Raw genomic sequence first — 13,247 nt, forward strand, 5'->3', positions numbered from 1 at the left:
TCGAATCCAGGAATAAGAATCCTGGGGCTGCTTCTGTCCCTGAGCTTCCCTCACTTCCACCATTCCTTCTGAGCTCCCCAGCCCCCGTGATCTTTTCCTTCCATTTTTCTCCTTTCTTTGTTTTTCTGTTGCTCCTTAGAAACTCCTTAGTTTGCCAGCTTATATCAGATCCCCATTCCTTTTGGTCCGGTGAACTAGTGGCAGTCTTTCCTGGAGGGTCCTTCATGCCTTTTGTGCCTAGTCCCCGCCTCTCCCCGTTGCATCCCCTCTCCCATAAAGCCCTCCCTCATCTCCTCAGGTCACTGGGTGCTTCTCTCTTCTGCACACCTCACAGTCCCCCAAAGGTGTCAATGATTACATCTGGACTGTTTCCTGAGGGAAATCACGTCAGCCTTCAATGTTGATGAATGGAATTGGCAGACCTTTGTGCTTCTTGGCCACCTTTCTCTTGGTACCGCTTACTCGAAGGCAGGTAGGCTTTTGTTGGTTGGCTAAATGAACTGTAATTGGGAAATCCTGAGTGTTGGCTGCTCAAGTTTGTCTACTGGCCTACTTCGCTTCTTCCTGCTCTTTCCACATTCCCTGGCATCTATGTGATGCTTGTCCATGTGGCTGTAGAAACCTCCAGCTTGGAAGCACACTCTCTGCTTTGGGAAGAAGAGGGTGACTAGTCAGGGCCTTGGCCCAGCCATGCCTGTCCATTTTGCCTGAGGAACCCGGAGACCAGATCTCCTTCATTTGTTCCACAAACATTTACTTGGGTATCTACTCTGTACCAGGCTCTGACCTGGACATTAGGGAGACAGAAATAAAAATCCATCTGTTCTTGCCCTGTCTCTAGCTCCCAGTGTGACTTTGAGTCCTTTCTAGGTCTCTACCGTTTACCTATCTGAAAGTGAAGGAGGGTAGAGACCTGATCTATAAGGGGACATGGAGCTCTCAATATTGTGGATCTTGTCCATTCCAGATACTCCAGCTCTCCACATCTGCACTCTCCCCTAACAGAACCAGGCTTGCCTCCTCTATGTCTCTCTCTCCTCTCATGAAAATTCTGAGCAGACATGTCCCAATACATCTCATCCTGTATGTGGCCAAGTATCCCCAATAAGTAGCTTGAGAACCCCAGGTAGTGAGAAGAAGAAAGGAAAGAGGAAGTGGACAAATAGGGTTATATGCTGGGTGGCCATCTAGGGTACACTAGGTAATGAAAGCACACCCCTGCAACATACCAAGAAATTTCCCTAAGCTTAACTCTGAAAAATCTCATTAGTCTAGTCAGGGAGCTCTGAACCAGAGTGGGGTTTAGGGAAGAAGCCAGAATTCTGCTAACCTCCTGGAAAAGGCTAAGGAATCAATATTTCCTTGCACTTGTAGGATACTTGATACCGTTTTTGTATTTGGTTTTCCTAGCTACCTTTCTGATTACATTCAAAAGATTTTTTGGAGCACCTTCTATATTCAAGGACTTTAAGATGCTTATCTGGGCTGTTTTTGTGCATAGATATTTTTGTGCTTTTCCTTTGCTTAATGTCTGTCTCCTCCCCTGGACTATACATTCAATGAAGACAGAAATCATGTCCATCTTCTTCCCCACCAAATCTTCAGTAACTATAACAGTACCTGGCAAACAGCAGTCACTCAATAGATAGTTACAGAAAAAAATAATAAATCCAGAGGGCTGGGACCTGGGGACAATCTTTAATTTTGTAAAGGCAATGTGTAGAAGCAGGCCTCTTAGCCTGAAACATAGTAGATGTTCAATAGCCATTAACCAAACTAAATAGACAGGAAACACTTACACAGTGCCTAATGTGTGCCAGGCACTATGTTAAGCACTTTACATTCATTCAGTCATCTAATCCTCAGAAAAGCCATATGAAGTAGGTACTGTCCCTGTTTTATAGATGGGGAAACTGAGGCACAGATGTTTGCCAACTTATAAGTGGCAGAGCTGAGAAATTTAACCCCAGCTATCCAGCTCTAAAATCCATGTCCCTAAACACTATACTGCTTCCAACAATGAATGCTCCAGCTGAGCTCTAGAGAGATGGAGCAATTAACAAAGGTGTCATGGGAATAACATGGTGGAAGTCGGCCTGGAAGCCAGGTGTGCTCTCTCTATAATGCTTCTCCCACTCTATCATATGATATCTGGCTGCTGATACAGAGCCTCTGGGAATAGAGGCACCAGGACAGATCCAGGAAGTCTAGAAAGCAGTGTAGAAAAAGGCCCAAGTTGACTAGGTAGTTCTCAGTAGAAGACAAGAGGAGCCATAGAGCAGCCACTTAAGGCAGAAGCAAGTATAGTCACCAGGTCTCCTTTCTTAAGCAGGAAAGTATGTTGCTTTTCAGAGGTCCTATCGGAGGCCTTAATCATTCTCTTTTCCAGTACTCATTTATCGGGGACATCCCCACACACAGCAAAAATCACCCCACGGCTATATCTGCCTCATTGCAATTGAGCACACCTGGAGAAAGGATATATGTTAGAGAGATTAGATAGGATGATCTGAAACCTGATGTGTGTAGGAAGCTGGGGCAGGGCCAGGGCTGACAACAGGGAAGACTGGAGTAAAGGTTCAGTCAAACCTAAAACCTTCAGCAGCAAAAAGGACTCAGTGATAAGAGATTAGAGCAAAGCACCTATAATCAGCTCAGCTTTAGAAGTGCTGGCCTTCTGTTTGGGCTTCTTGCTGCAATAGAAGAGCACCACAGCCATGGCCTTCCTCTTCAGACTAGATCTTCAGGAATGCCTCCAAACTCTGGCTGTTTTGCAATGGATCCCAGTCTACATATTTTTGGGTGAGTGAATCCCAGGGGCTGGAGAGTACATGGGAACACACCAAGAAAGAGGCCAGGGATCCCCACATGAGGAAGGCTCTAAAGAGATTATCTGGTCAGTCCCCTTCCCCTGGAAAGGACTGTGCCTCCCCACCTAGGGAGAGGGCTACCATTGAGTTCATTAGATTTCTCTCTTTCCAACTGAGGGGTATGAAGGCCATGAGTGAGTCTGTGGTTGTTCTGGTTTAAAGATCATCACAGTCTTCTCAGGACTGCCCCCTCTTTTTTTCTTTTCAAGTCTTTATTTAAATTCCCGTTAGTTAGCATATAGTGTAATATTAGTTTCAGGAGTAGAATTTAGTGATTCATCACTTACATATAACACCAGTACTCATGGCAACAAATGCTCTCCTTGATACCCATCACCCATTTAGCCCATCCCTCTGACCACCCTCCTCTGAACTAAGCTGAAAAGTCATATTCAGGGATGGGAGCAGAGGTGGTGATGACTTGCAGAGTTGGTGTTACTAGATAGGTAGAATGTGATTTTCCAGTATAAAACTATGGTGAGAAAATTCTGGAAAGTCTGAGAGCTGCCTGAGTGATTCATTAGATAGAATTTTAATAAAATGCCAATTGTGCAGTGGATTCAAGGCATGGCAATCATCAGTGCTGGGCAAATGGGTTGAAAGCTCTAAGCTTAGAAACTAGGACTTCATGCGCAGCCAATTACAGGACCAAGCTTGAGAACTGTATGGGAAGAAATGTCATCCTGAAGGCAGTCAATGCCAATCTATGGGAGGCTATATGACCCCTTAGAACAGAGGGTCTTAACCAAAGGCCTATAGACCTAGAACTTGAGGTGGGGTGGGGGGACAGCTTTGAATTTGGATAGAAAAAGTCACCTTAATTTTCACTAACCTCGAATTGAAGTAATGAACGTAGGCAACAAACCACAGAAGCGTTAGCAGTACCAGTGAATTTGTCAATAATAGACATCACAGGTTTGCATTTCATATGCCAGTTGTTGCAGGCGTCTCGAAATTTCATTTATGCTTGTGACTACCTCTAAATTCCAGTAGTTATTGGAACTACCATTAGGTCTGGTTATTTAAAGCATAAACCAAGAGGCCCATGTTACTATATCACATTTTTTGTAATGTTTTGAGAATTGTGTTATAATATGATTCATTTCCTTTGTAAGTCTGTATATTTTATTTTGTGTATTTAAAATATTATTCAGAGAAGGGGTCCCTGGGCTTCACCAGACTGCCAGTGGGGTCCATGACCCCCAAAAGATGATGACGTATTAAGCCTCATTGAAATCAAGTCATGCTGAGCTCTTAGTCTATCAGTGGCCTGACTCTAGTTGTATTAAGGGGAAAAAAGCTATTTTTCTATAAACTTGTTTTTAGTCTTTTATATTTTCTTTTTGTCTCTCTGTGCCTTTATCTTAACTTCCTCAAACAGACCCCTTTGACAACTTCCAGCCCTTAGTTCAGAAAGTGAGGGACAGGGGAATGTCCTAAAAGACTTGGTTGGCATTGTGGTGACAGCCACCATTTCAAGTCTGGATCCCAGAGAGAGTGGGAAAAGATAGGTTTTAGAGAGGAGAGAAAAGAAGTCAAGAGAAGAAGAACTATTTAAGCTGATCCCTTTAAGTGTGGGGTCTGCCACACTTTGACTATTTTTTTAAATACCAGCCTTTGTGTGGTATTTAAACACAAGTGCCCAAAATGTTCTGGCTCTTCTGGGAGCTCTTTTCAATGAAATGTTTTCATTTTTCAACCAGAAAATTATTTGTTTTAAAGTATTTTTTTCTCTCTTTTCCCCATCTCAAAGGATGCTGTCTCTAGACAGGGATGAGGATTTTTTTTTTAATTTGTATTTATTTATGATAGTCACAGAGAGAGAGAGAGAGAGAGAGGCAGAGACATAGGCAGAGGGAGAAGCAGGCTCCAAGCACCGGGAGCCCGACATGGGATTCAATCCCGGGTCTCCAGGATCGCGCCCTGGGCCAAAGGCAGGCGCCAAACCGCTGCGCCACCCAGGGATCCCAGGGATGAGGATTAAAAGCATATCCATCACTGAATATGTAAGGGCTCAGAGGTGAGGGTTAGCCTCCTAGTAATGCCCACCCCAGACCCCCATTTTACTAGTTTCCAGTTTTCCTGGAAGAGCTGGAGGTGTGGAGTAGGGATGTTAGGGACAAATGATGTCACTTACGTGTCTTCAGTGAAAACACTAATAATAAATGTGAATGTTTTCTTTCTCCCGTATTTTTGAGTTTTTTTTTTAAATTGTGGTAAAATACACATAACATCAACTATTTTTAAGTGTACATTCTAGCAGCATTAAATACATCTAGTGTTGTACAACCATCACTACCATCCACCTCCAGAACTCTTTTCATCTTGTAAAACTGAAACTCTCTACCCATTAAATAAGAACTCACCATTTCCCCTTCCCCCAGCCCCTGGAAAACACCATTCTACTTTCCATCTCTGATTTTGACTACTCTGGGTACTTCATATAAGTAGAATTATGCACTATTTGTCCTTTTGCAACTGGCTTATTTCATTTACCATGTCTTTAGGTTTCACCTGTGTTGTATCATGTGACAGGATTTCCTTCCTTGTTAAGGATGAACAATATTCCACTGTGTGGATATTGCAAATAATGCTTCATTGCAAATAATGCTTCTATAAACATGGATGTTCAAATATATCTTTGAGGTCCTGTTTTCAATTCCTTTTTTTAAAAGATTTTATTTATTTATTCATGAGAGAGAGAGAGACAGAAGCAGGCTCCATGCAGGAAGCCCCGACACGGGACTTGATCCCAGGTCTCCAAGATCAGGCCCTGGGCTGAAGGTGGCGCTAAACCGCTGAGCCACCCGGGCTGCCCCCTGTTTTCAATTCTTTTGGATATATTCCCAGAAGGGGGATTGCTAGATCATATGGAAATTCCATTTTAAATTTTTTTGAGGAACTGCTATACTGTTCTCCAAGCAGCTGTGCCATTTTACATTACCACCAACAATGCATGAGGGGTCCGATTTCTCCACATTCCCTCCAACACTTTTTTATTTTCTGAGGTTCTTTAAACAAGAACCATCCTAATGAATGTGATGATGTCTCATTGTGATTTTGATTTGTGTTTTCCTAATGATTAGTGGAGTTGAGCATCTTTTAGTATGCTTGTTTACTTGTTGGCTATTTGTCTTGACTTTTTTTTTAAGATTTTATTTTATTTATTCATGAGAGACACAGAGGCAGAGAGAGAAGCAGGCTCCATGCAGGGAGCCCAACGTGGGACTCGATCCCAGGTCTCCAGGATCACACCTCTGACTGCAGGCGGCGCTAAACCGCTGCGCCACCAGGACTGCCCTGTCTTGACTTTTTAAATTGATTACCTTTATCATTCCTTTTGGCTTCCTCTACTAGTTTAGATGTTATACATCCTGTTTCTATTATTTTAGTGATTATACTAGAAGTTAAAACATGAATCCTGGGTCTTGGAGTTTACTAAGGTACCTGTAGCATCTAACAATGTGAGATGCCCACAGAGGTGCCAAAATATTCAAATCTGTTCAATTGTTGTAGAGCAGATACTAATTACAAGACAATGACTGTCCTTGTCAAGACTACAATGAGTCAGGGGGATCCCTGGATGGCTCAGCGGTTTAGTGCCTGCCTTTGGCCCAGGGCGTAGTCCTGGAGTCCCGGGATCGTCGAGTCCCGGGATCCCGGGATTGAGTCCCACATCGGGCTCCCTGTGTGGAGCCTGCTTCTCTCTCTGCCTCTCTCTCTCTCTCTCTCTGTCTCCCATGAATAAATAAATAATATTTTTTTTTAAAAGACTACAATGAGTCAAGTACCAACTCCTTACTATCTAGCTACAAAGACAAAGCAACCATTAATTCCACCATTGTACACAGTTTATGTATCATGCTGGACACATACACAAGTCACTACAATTTAAAAAACAGTGTAGTAAGTGAAAGAGTCACAATGAAATGATATTCAGGCGTCAGGGGAAAAAATATTACACAAAGTTGAGGGAATTGGGGAAGGCAGAGAAGAGAAATAGTGAAACATGGTGAATAGGACGTGGATTCTGGAATTTGTCAAACTTTAATAAGTAGCTGTGTGACTTCCAGCAAGTATTGTGACCTCTCTAAGTCTCAGTATCTCCATCCTCTCAGCTTGGCCTACAGTGAATGCTCCATACAGAAAAGTGTCCCTCCCTCTCTCTCCCCCTTTCTTCCAAGATTTATTTATTTATTCAGAGAGAGATTGAGAGAGAGAGGCAGAGGCAGAGACACAGGCAGAGGGAGAAGAAGCAGGCTCCACGCAGGGAGCCCGATGTGGGGTCTCGATCCTGGGTCTCCAGGATCAAACCCTGGGCTGCAGGTGGCGCTAAACCGCTGCACCACCGGGGCTGCCCTCTTCCTCTCTTCTTAATTTCCTTCCTTCTTCTCTTTCACACCCACCTTCCTTCATTTCCTGCTCAGAGCCTCCCTCAATGCCTCTCCTTCTCAAATGATGTTCAGAATCATGGCTGATTACTGAGGATCACTGAAAATAATGGGAGACAAAATAAGGGAAAAGGGGAGATAAAAAAAAGGCACAGGGACAAGAAGGAGGAAAAAAATGAGAAGAGAGGAATGGAAAGACAGTTTGAGGGAGATGTGAAATACAAATACTCATGAGCCTTAGAATTACTCAATGTCCCTGACAGTCCTCCTGAGGGCCAGCTTCCATTAGAGGATGGCTTTCCATCAGTCTCTTCTTTTCTGTGCTTGTATCACTATCTACCTAAATTGTTGCAATATCCTCTTTCATGGTCCTCTACCTTCTACTCTCCACCCTCTCCAAGCCATTCCACTGCTTGCTCCCAGTAGAGTCTTAGTTATTCATAAGAGACACAGAGAGAGAGGCAGAGACACAGGCAGACAGAGAAGCAGGCTGCATGCAGGGAGCCCGATGTGGGACTCTATCCCAGGACTCCAGGATCATGCCCTGAGCTGAAGGCAGGCACTCAACCGCTGAGCCACCCAGGCGTCCCTGAAAACATCTTTGATTACAGCCTTCTCCTGCTCAAATATAGTCAGTGTTTTCCTACTGCCTACTTAGTGAAGTACAAATGTATTAGCTTGGGCATTCAAGGCCCCCCTCTACTCTCTGGCTCTAATCTTTTTACCAGCTCATCCCCCTATGCTTCCTCTATACGAAGCTTGTGTTCTAGGCAGTCTATTCACAGACAAATGTAAAGGGTACTCTCCCACTTCTTCATCTCTGCTCTGACTATTCCCTCCACTAGAAAGATGCTTTGATCACTCTTGCTGACCTAATCATGGGCAAACCCTCCTTTGAGATATTGCTCAGTCATGGCTTCTCTGCAACATTTCCTAGACAACCCAAGACTACATCACGACTACATCACCTCTGAAAGTCTAAAGCACTTTGTAAAAATAGGTTAGGTAGCAGCCCTTATATCCTTTGCCCCCATCAGGAGTCATGTCTTGTCATGGTTATTATAGTTCTCACAAGACCAGGCGTGACACTAAATTGATGATTCTTCTGGATTTCTTCTTCCTCAGTAGAGACCTTAAGAACTCTCTTGTTCTTTTTCCTCTCTCCTGGTCATTCTTTTGTGTGTGTGTGTGTGTGTGTGTGTGTGTGTTTTGTTTTTTGTTTTTTGTTTTTTGTTTTTTGTAAGCCTTCCTTCTTTCTCTGGCTTCTGATACTACATGAAATGGAAAATAGTCTTGGGGGTCAGAAAGGCCAGGTCTGCCATTTGCTTGCTATGTGACCTTGTGCAAGTAAGTCACTTTTATTTTTTATGTGACCTTCATGAGTTAAGTCATTCACTCTTACCATTGTAGAAACAGAGCAAAGTATCTCCCTCTAAAGACCATACTGAAGACCAAAGAGCAAAAAATATCCTCAACAGATGTTCATTTTCTTCCTTTCTGTTATAGAAATTGACATTACTTGGAGCCCAGCCCCCCACCTTGTAAGACACTGTCAAATCTTGCCGTTTGATCAACAGAGGACTGACAACCACTTCTGAGACAGGCACCCTAGGTTCTGATTTCATTGTACCTTCAGGAAGAATAACACGCAGCTAGATCCTAGATTATTAGGCAAAAAGAGACAATGACACATTCCTAGCATTCCCACAGGCTCCTTTAAAGCATCATTCATTCACCCCTTACATCCAATCAACTGCCAAACTCTGAAAATTCTCCCTCCATAGTATCTTTCAAATTCGGTTGACAAATAGTAACCTGCTTCAGGTTCACATTGCCTCTCATCTCATCTAAATTACTGGAACTCTTAGCTGATTCCCTGCCAACAATTTCTCTTGCTACCACACTTATTGCAAATTATCTTCCTGATACACAGATATGATCATGCTGCTCATCTGCTTAAGAACTTTCACTGGCTTCATCTTCCCTCTAGTATCACGCCTAATTGCCCCAGCTTCCTTCCCAGTTCCACTCCTACTCCATGGCTTTTTATCCTCCCTGTTATGGTGTTATGGGCCTTGGACTCCATCGACAGGTCTTTGAGTTCTTCCTCATGCATGGAAGATCCTTTCTCCACTAATCTTTCTGTCAAAATCCTACTCTCCTTCCAAAATTTAACTTATATCTTACCTTCTAGAAGAATCCTTTCTAGATTCCCCAGTAGTAAGGAATGGTCTTTTGCCTGGGTTCCCATGGGTTCGCAGAATGACATTTGAACCCTGACTATATTTTTTGTTCATTTTTTTATTGGAGTTTGATTTGCCAACATATAGCATAACACCCCAGTGCTCATCCCGTGAAGTGCCCCCCTCAGTGCCCATCACCCATTCACTCCCACCCCCGCTCCCTCCTCCCCTTCTACCACCCCTAGTTCGTTTCCCAGAGTTAGGAGTCTTCATGTTCTGTCTCCCTTTCTGATATTTCCCACACATTTCTTCTCCCTTCCCTTATATTCCCTTTCACTATTATTTATATTCCCCAAATGAATGAGACCATATAATGTTTGTCCTTCTCCGATTGACTTATTTCACTCAGCATAATACCCTCCAGTTCCATCCATGTCAAAGCAAATGATGGGTATTTGTCGTTTCTAATGGCTGAGTAATATTCCATTGTATACATAGACCACATCTTCTTTATCCATTCATCTGTTGATGGACATCGAGACTCCTTCCACAGTTTGACTATTGTGGACATTGCTGCTATAAACATTAGGGTGCAGGTATCTCGGTATTTTTTGTATATTTTTTATTGGAGTTCAATTTGCCAACATATAGTATAATACCCACTGCTCATCCTGTCAAGTTACCCCCTCAGTGCCCATCACCCAGTCACCCCATCCCCCTGCGCACCTCCCCTTGTTTGTTTTTCAGAGTTAGGAGTCTCTCATGTTTTGTCACCCTCTCTGATATTTCCCACTCTTTTTCTCTCCTTTTCCCTTTAATCTCCTTCACTATTTTTTATATTCCCTGAATGAATGAAACCATATAATGTTTGTCTTTCTCCAATTGACTTACTTCACTCAGCATAATACCCTCCAGTTCTGGATAGAAGCAAATGATGGGTATTTGTCATTTCTAATGGCTGAGTAATATTCCATTGTATATAGAGACCACATCTTCTTTATTCACTCATCTTTCAGTGGACACTGAGGCTCTTTCCACAGTTTGGCTATTGTGGACATTGCTGCTAGAAACATCGGGGTGCAGATGTCTTGGTTTTTCACTGCATCTGTATCTTTGGGGTAAATCCCCAGTAGTGCAATTGCTGGGTCGTAGGGTAGCTCTATTTTTAACTCTTTGAGGAACTTCCACACAGTTTTCCAGAGTGGCTGTACCAGTTCACATTCCCACCAATAGTGCAAGAGGATTCCCCTTTCTCCACATCCTCTCCAACATTTGTTGTTTCCTGTCTTGTTAATTTCACCATTCTCACTGGTGTGAGGTGGTATCTCATTGTGGTTTGGATTTGTATTTCCCTGATGGCCAGTGATGCGGAGCATTTCCTCATGTGTTTGTTGGCCATGTCTATGTCTTCTTTGGTAAAATTTCTGTTCATGTGTTTTGCCCATTTCATGATTGGATTGCTTGTTTCTTGGGTGTGGAGTTTAAGAAGTTATTTATAGATCTTGGATACTAGCCTTTTTTCTGATATGTCATTTGTAAATGTCTTCTCCCATTCAGTAGGTTGTCTTTGAGTTTTGTTGACTGTTTCTTTTGCTGTGCAGAAGCTTTTTATCTTGATGAAGTCCCAATAGTTCATTTTTGCTTTTGTTTCCCTTGCCTTCATAGATGTATCTTGCAAGAAGTTGCTGTGGCCAAGTTCAAAAAGGGTGTTGCCTGTGTTCTCCTCTAGGATTTTGATGGATTCATGTCTCACATTGAGATCTTTCATCCATTTTGAGTTTATTTTTGTGTATGGTGTAGGAAAATGGTCTAGTTTCATTCTTCTGCACATGGCTGTCCAATTTTCCCAGCACCATTTATAGAAGAGACTGTCTTTTTTTTCCAGTGGATAGTGTTTTCTGCTCTGTTGAATATTAGTTGACCATAGAGTTGAAGGCCCATTTCTGGGTTCTCTGTTCTGTTCCATTGATCTTTGTGTCTGTTTTTGTGCCAGTACCACACTGTCTTGATGATCACAGCTTTGAACTACAACCTGATATCTGGCATTGCGATGCACCCATTGTGATGCTCTGGTTTTCTTTTTAAATATTCCCCTGGCTATTCAGGGTCTTTTCTGATTCACACAAAACTTAAGATTATTTGTTCCAACTCTCTGAAGAAAGTCCGTGGTATTTTCTTTTTTTAATATTTTATTTATTTATTCATGAGAGACAGAGAGAGAGAGAGAGAGAGAGAAGCAGAGACACAGGCAGAGGGAGAAGCAGGCTCTATGCAGGGAGCCTGGTGGGACTTGATCCCAGGTCTCCAGGATCAGGCCCTGGACTGAAGGCAGCGCTAAACCGCTGAGCCACCCGGGCTGCCACCCCCCTCCCCGCCCTTGGTATTTTCATAGGGATTGCATTGAACATTTAAATTGCCCTGAGTAGCATTGACATTTTCACACTATTAATTCTTCTAATCCATGAGCATGGAATATTTTTCCATCTCTTTGTGTCTTCCTCAATTTCTTTCAGAAGTGTTCTCTAGTTTTTAGGGTATAGATCCTTTACCTCTTTGGTTAGGTTTATTGCTAGGTATCTTATGCTTTTGGGGGCCATTGTAAATGGGATTGACTCCTTAATTTCTCTTTCTTCAGTCTCATTGTTAGTGTGTACAAATGCTACTGACTTCTGGGCATTGATTTTGTATCCTGCCACACTGCCAAATTGCTGTATGAGTTCTAGCAATCTTGGGGTGGAGTCTTTTGGGTTTTCTACGTACAGTATCATGTCATCTGCGAAGAGGGAGAGTTTGACTTCTTCTTCGCCAATTTGAATACCTTTTATTTCTTTTTGTTGCCTGATTGCTGAGGCTAGGACTTCTAGTACTATGTTGAATAGCAGTGGTGAGAGTGGACATCCCTGTCTTGTTACTGATCTTAGTGGAAAGGCTCCCAGTGTTTCTCCATTGAGAACGATATTTGCTGTGGGCTTTTCATAGATGGCTTTTAAGATGCCGAGGAAAAGTTCCCTCTATCCCTACACTCTGAAGAGTTTTGATCAGGAATGGATGCTGTGTTTTGTCAAATGCTTTCTCTGCATCTATTGAGAGGGTCATATGGTTCTTGTTTTTCTCTTGTTGATATGATCTAACACGTTGATTGCTTTACATGTATTGAACCAGCCTTGCATCCTGGGGATAAATCCCACTTGGTCATGGTGAATAATCTTCTTAATGTATTGTTGGATCCTATTGGCTAGTATCTTGTTGAGAATTGTTGCATCTGTGTTCATCAGGGATATTGGTATATAATTCTCCTTTTTGGTGGGGTCTTTGTCTGGTTTTGGAATTAAGGTGATGCTAGCCTCATTGAATAAGTTTGGAACTACTCCATCCCTTTCTATCTTTAGTGGAACAGCTTTAGTGGAATAGGTATTGTTTCTTCTTTAAACATTTGATAGAATTCCCCTGGGAAGCCATCTGGCCCTGGACTTTTGTGTCTTGGGAGGTTTTTGATGACTGCTTCAATTTCCTCCCTGGTTATTGGCCTGTTCAGGTTTTCTAGTTCTTCCTGTTCCAGTTTTGGTAATTTGTTTTCCAGAAATGTGTCCATTTCTTGTAGATTGTCTAATTTATTGGTGTATAGCTGCTCATAATAAGTTTTTAAAATCATTTGTATTTCTTGGTATTGGTTGTGATCTCTCCTCTTTCATTCATGATTTTATTAGTCTTTTTTCTTTTTAATAAGTCTGTTTAATGGTTTATCTATCTTATTAATTCTTTTTTTTAAGATTTTATTTATTTATTCATGAGAGACACAGAGA

General features: G+C 42.4%; 1 protein-coding gene across 1 annotated transcript in view; it reads left to right on the plus strand.

The window, feature by feature from the left end:
• Nucleotides 1-2,717: 2,717 nt before the first annotated feature.
• Nucleotides 2,718-13,247, plus strand: part of DGAT2L6 (diacylglycerol O-acyltransferase 2 like 6) — a 34,919-nt gene continuing 24,389 nt past the window's right edge. The window contains exon 1 of the mRNA XM_038588800.1: nt 2,718-2,802. Coding sequence (XP_038444728.1) covers nt 2,718-2,802 — 85 coding nt within the window. The remainder of the gene's footprint in view (nt 2,803-13,247) is intronic.

This window comes from Canis lupus, chromosome X, assembly GCF_011100685.1.
Source record: "Canis lupus familiaris isolate Mischka breed German Shepherd chromosome X, alternate assembly UU_Cfam_GSD_1.0, whole genome shotgun sequence".
NCBI lineage: Eukaryota > Metazoa > Chordata > Mammalia > Carnivora > Canidae > Canis > Canis lupus.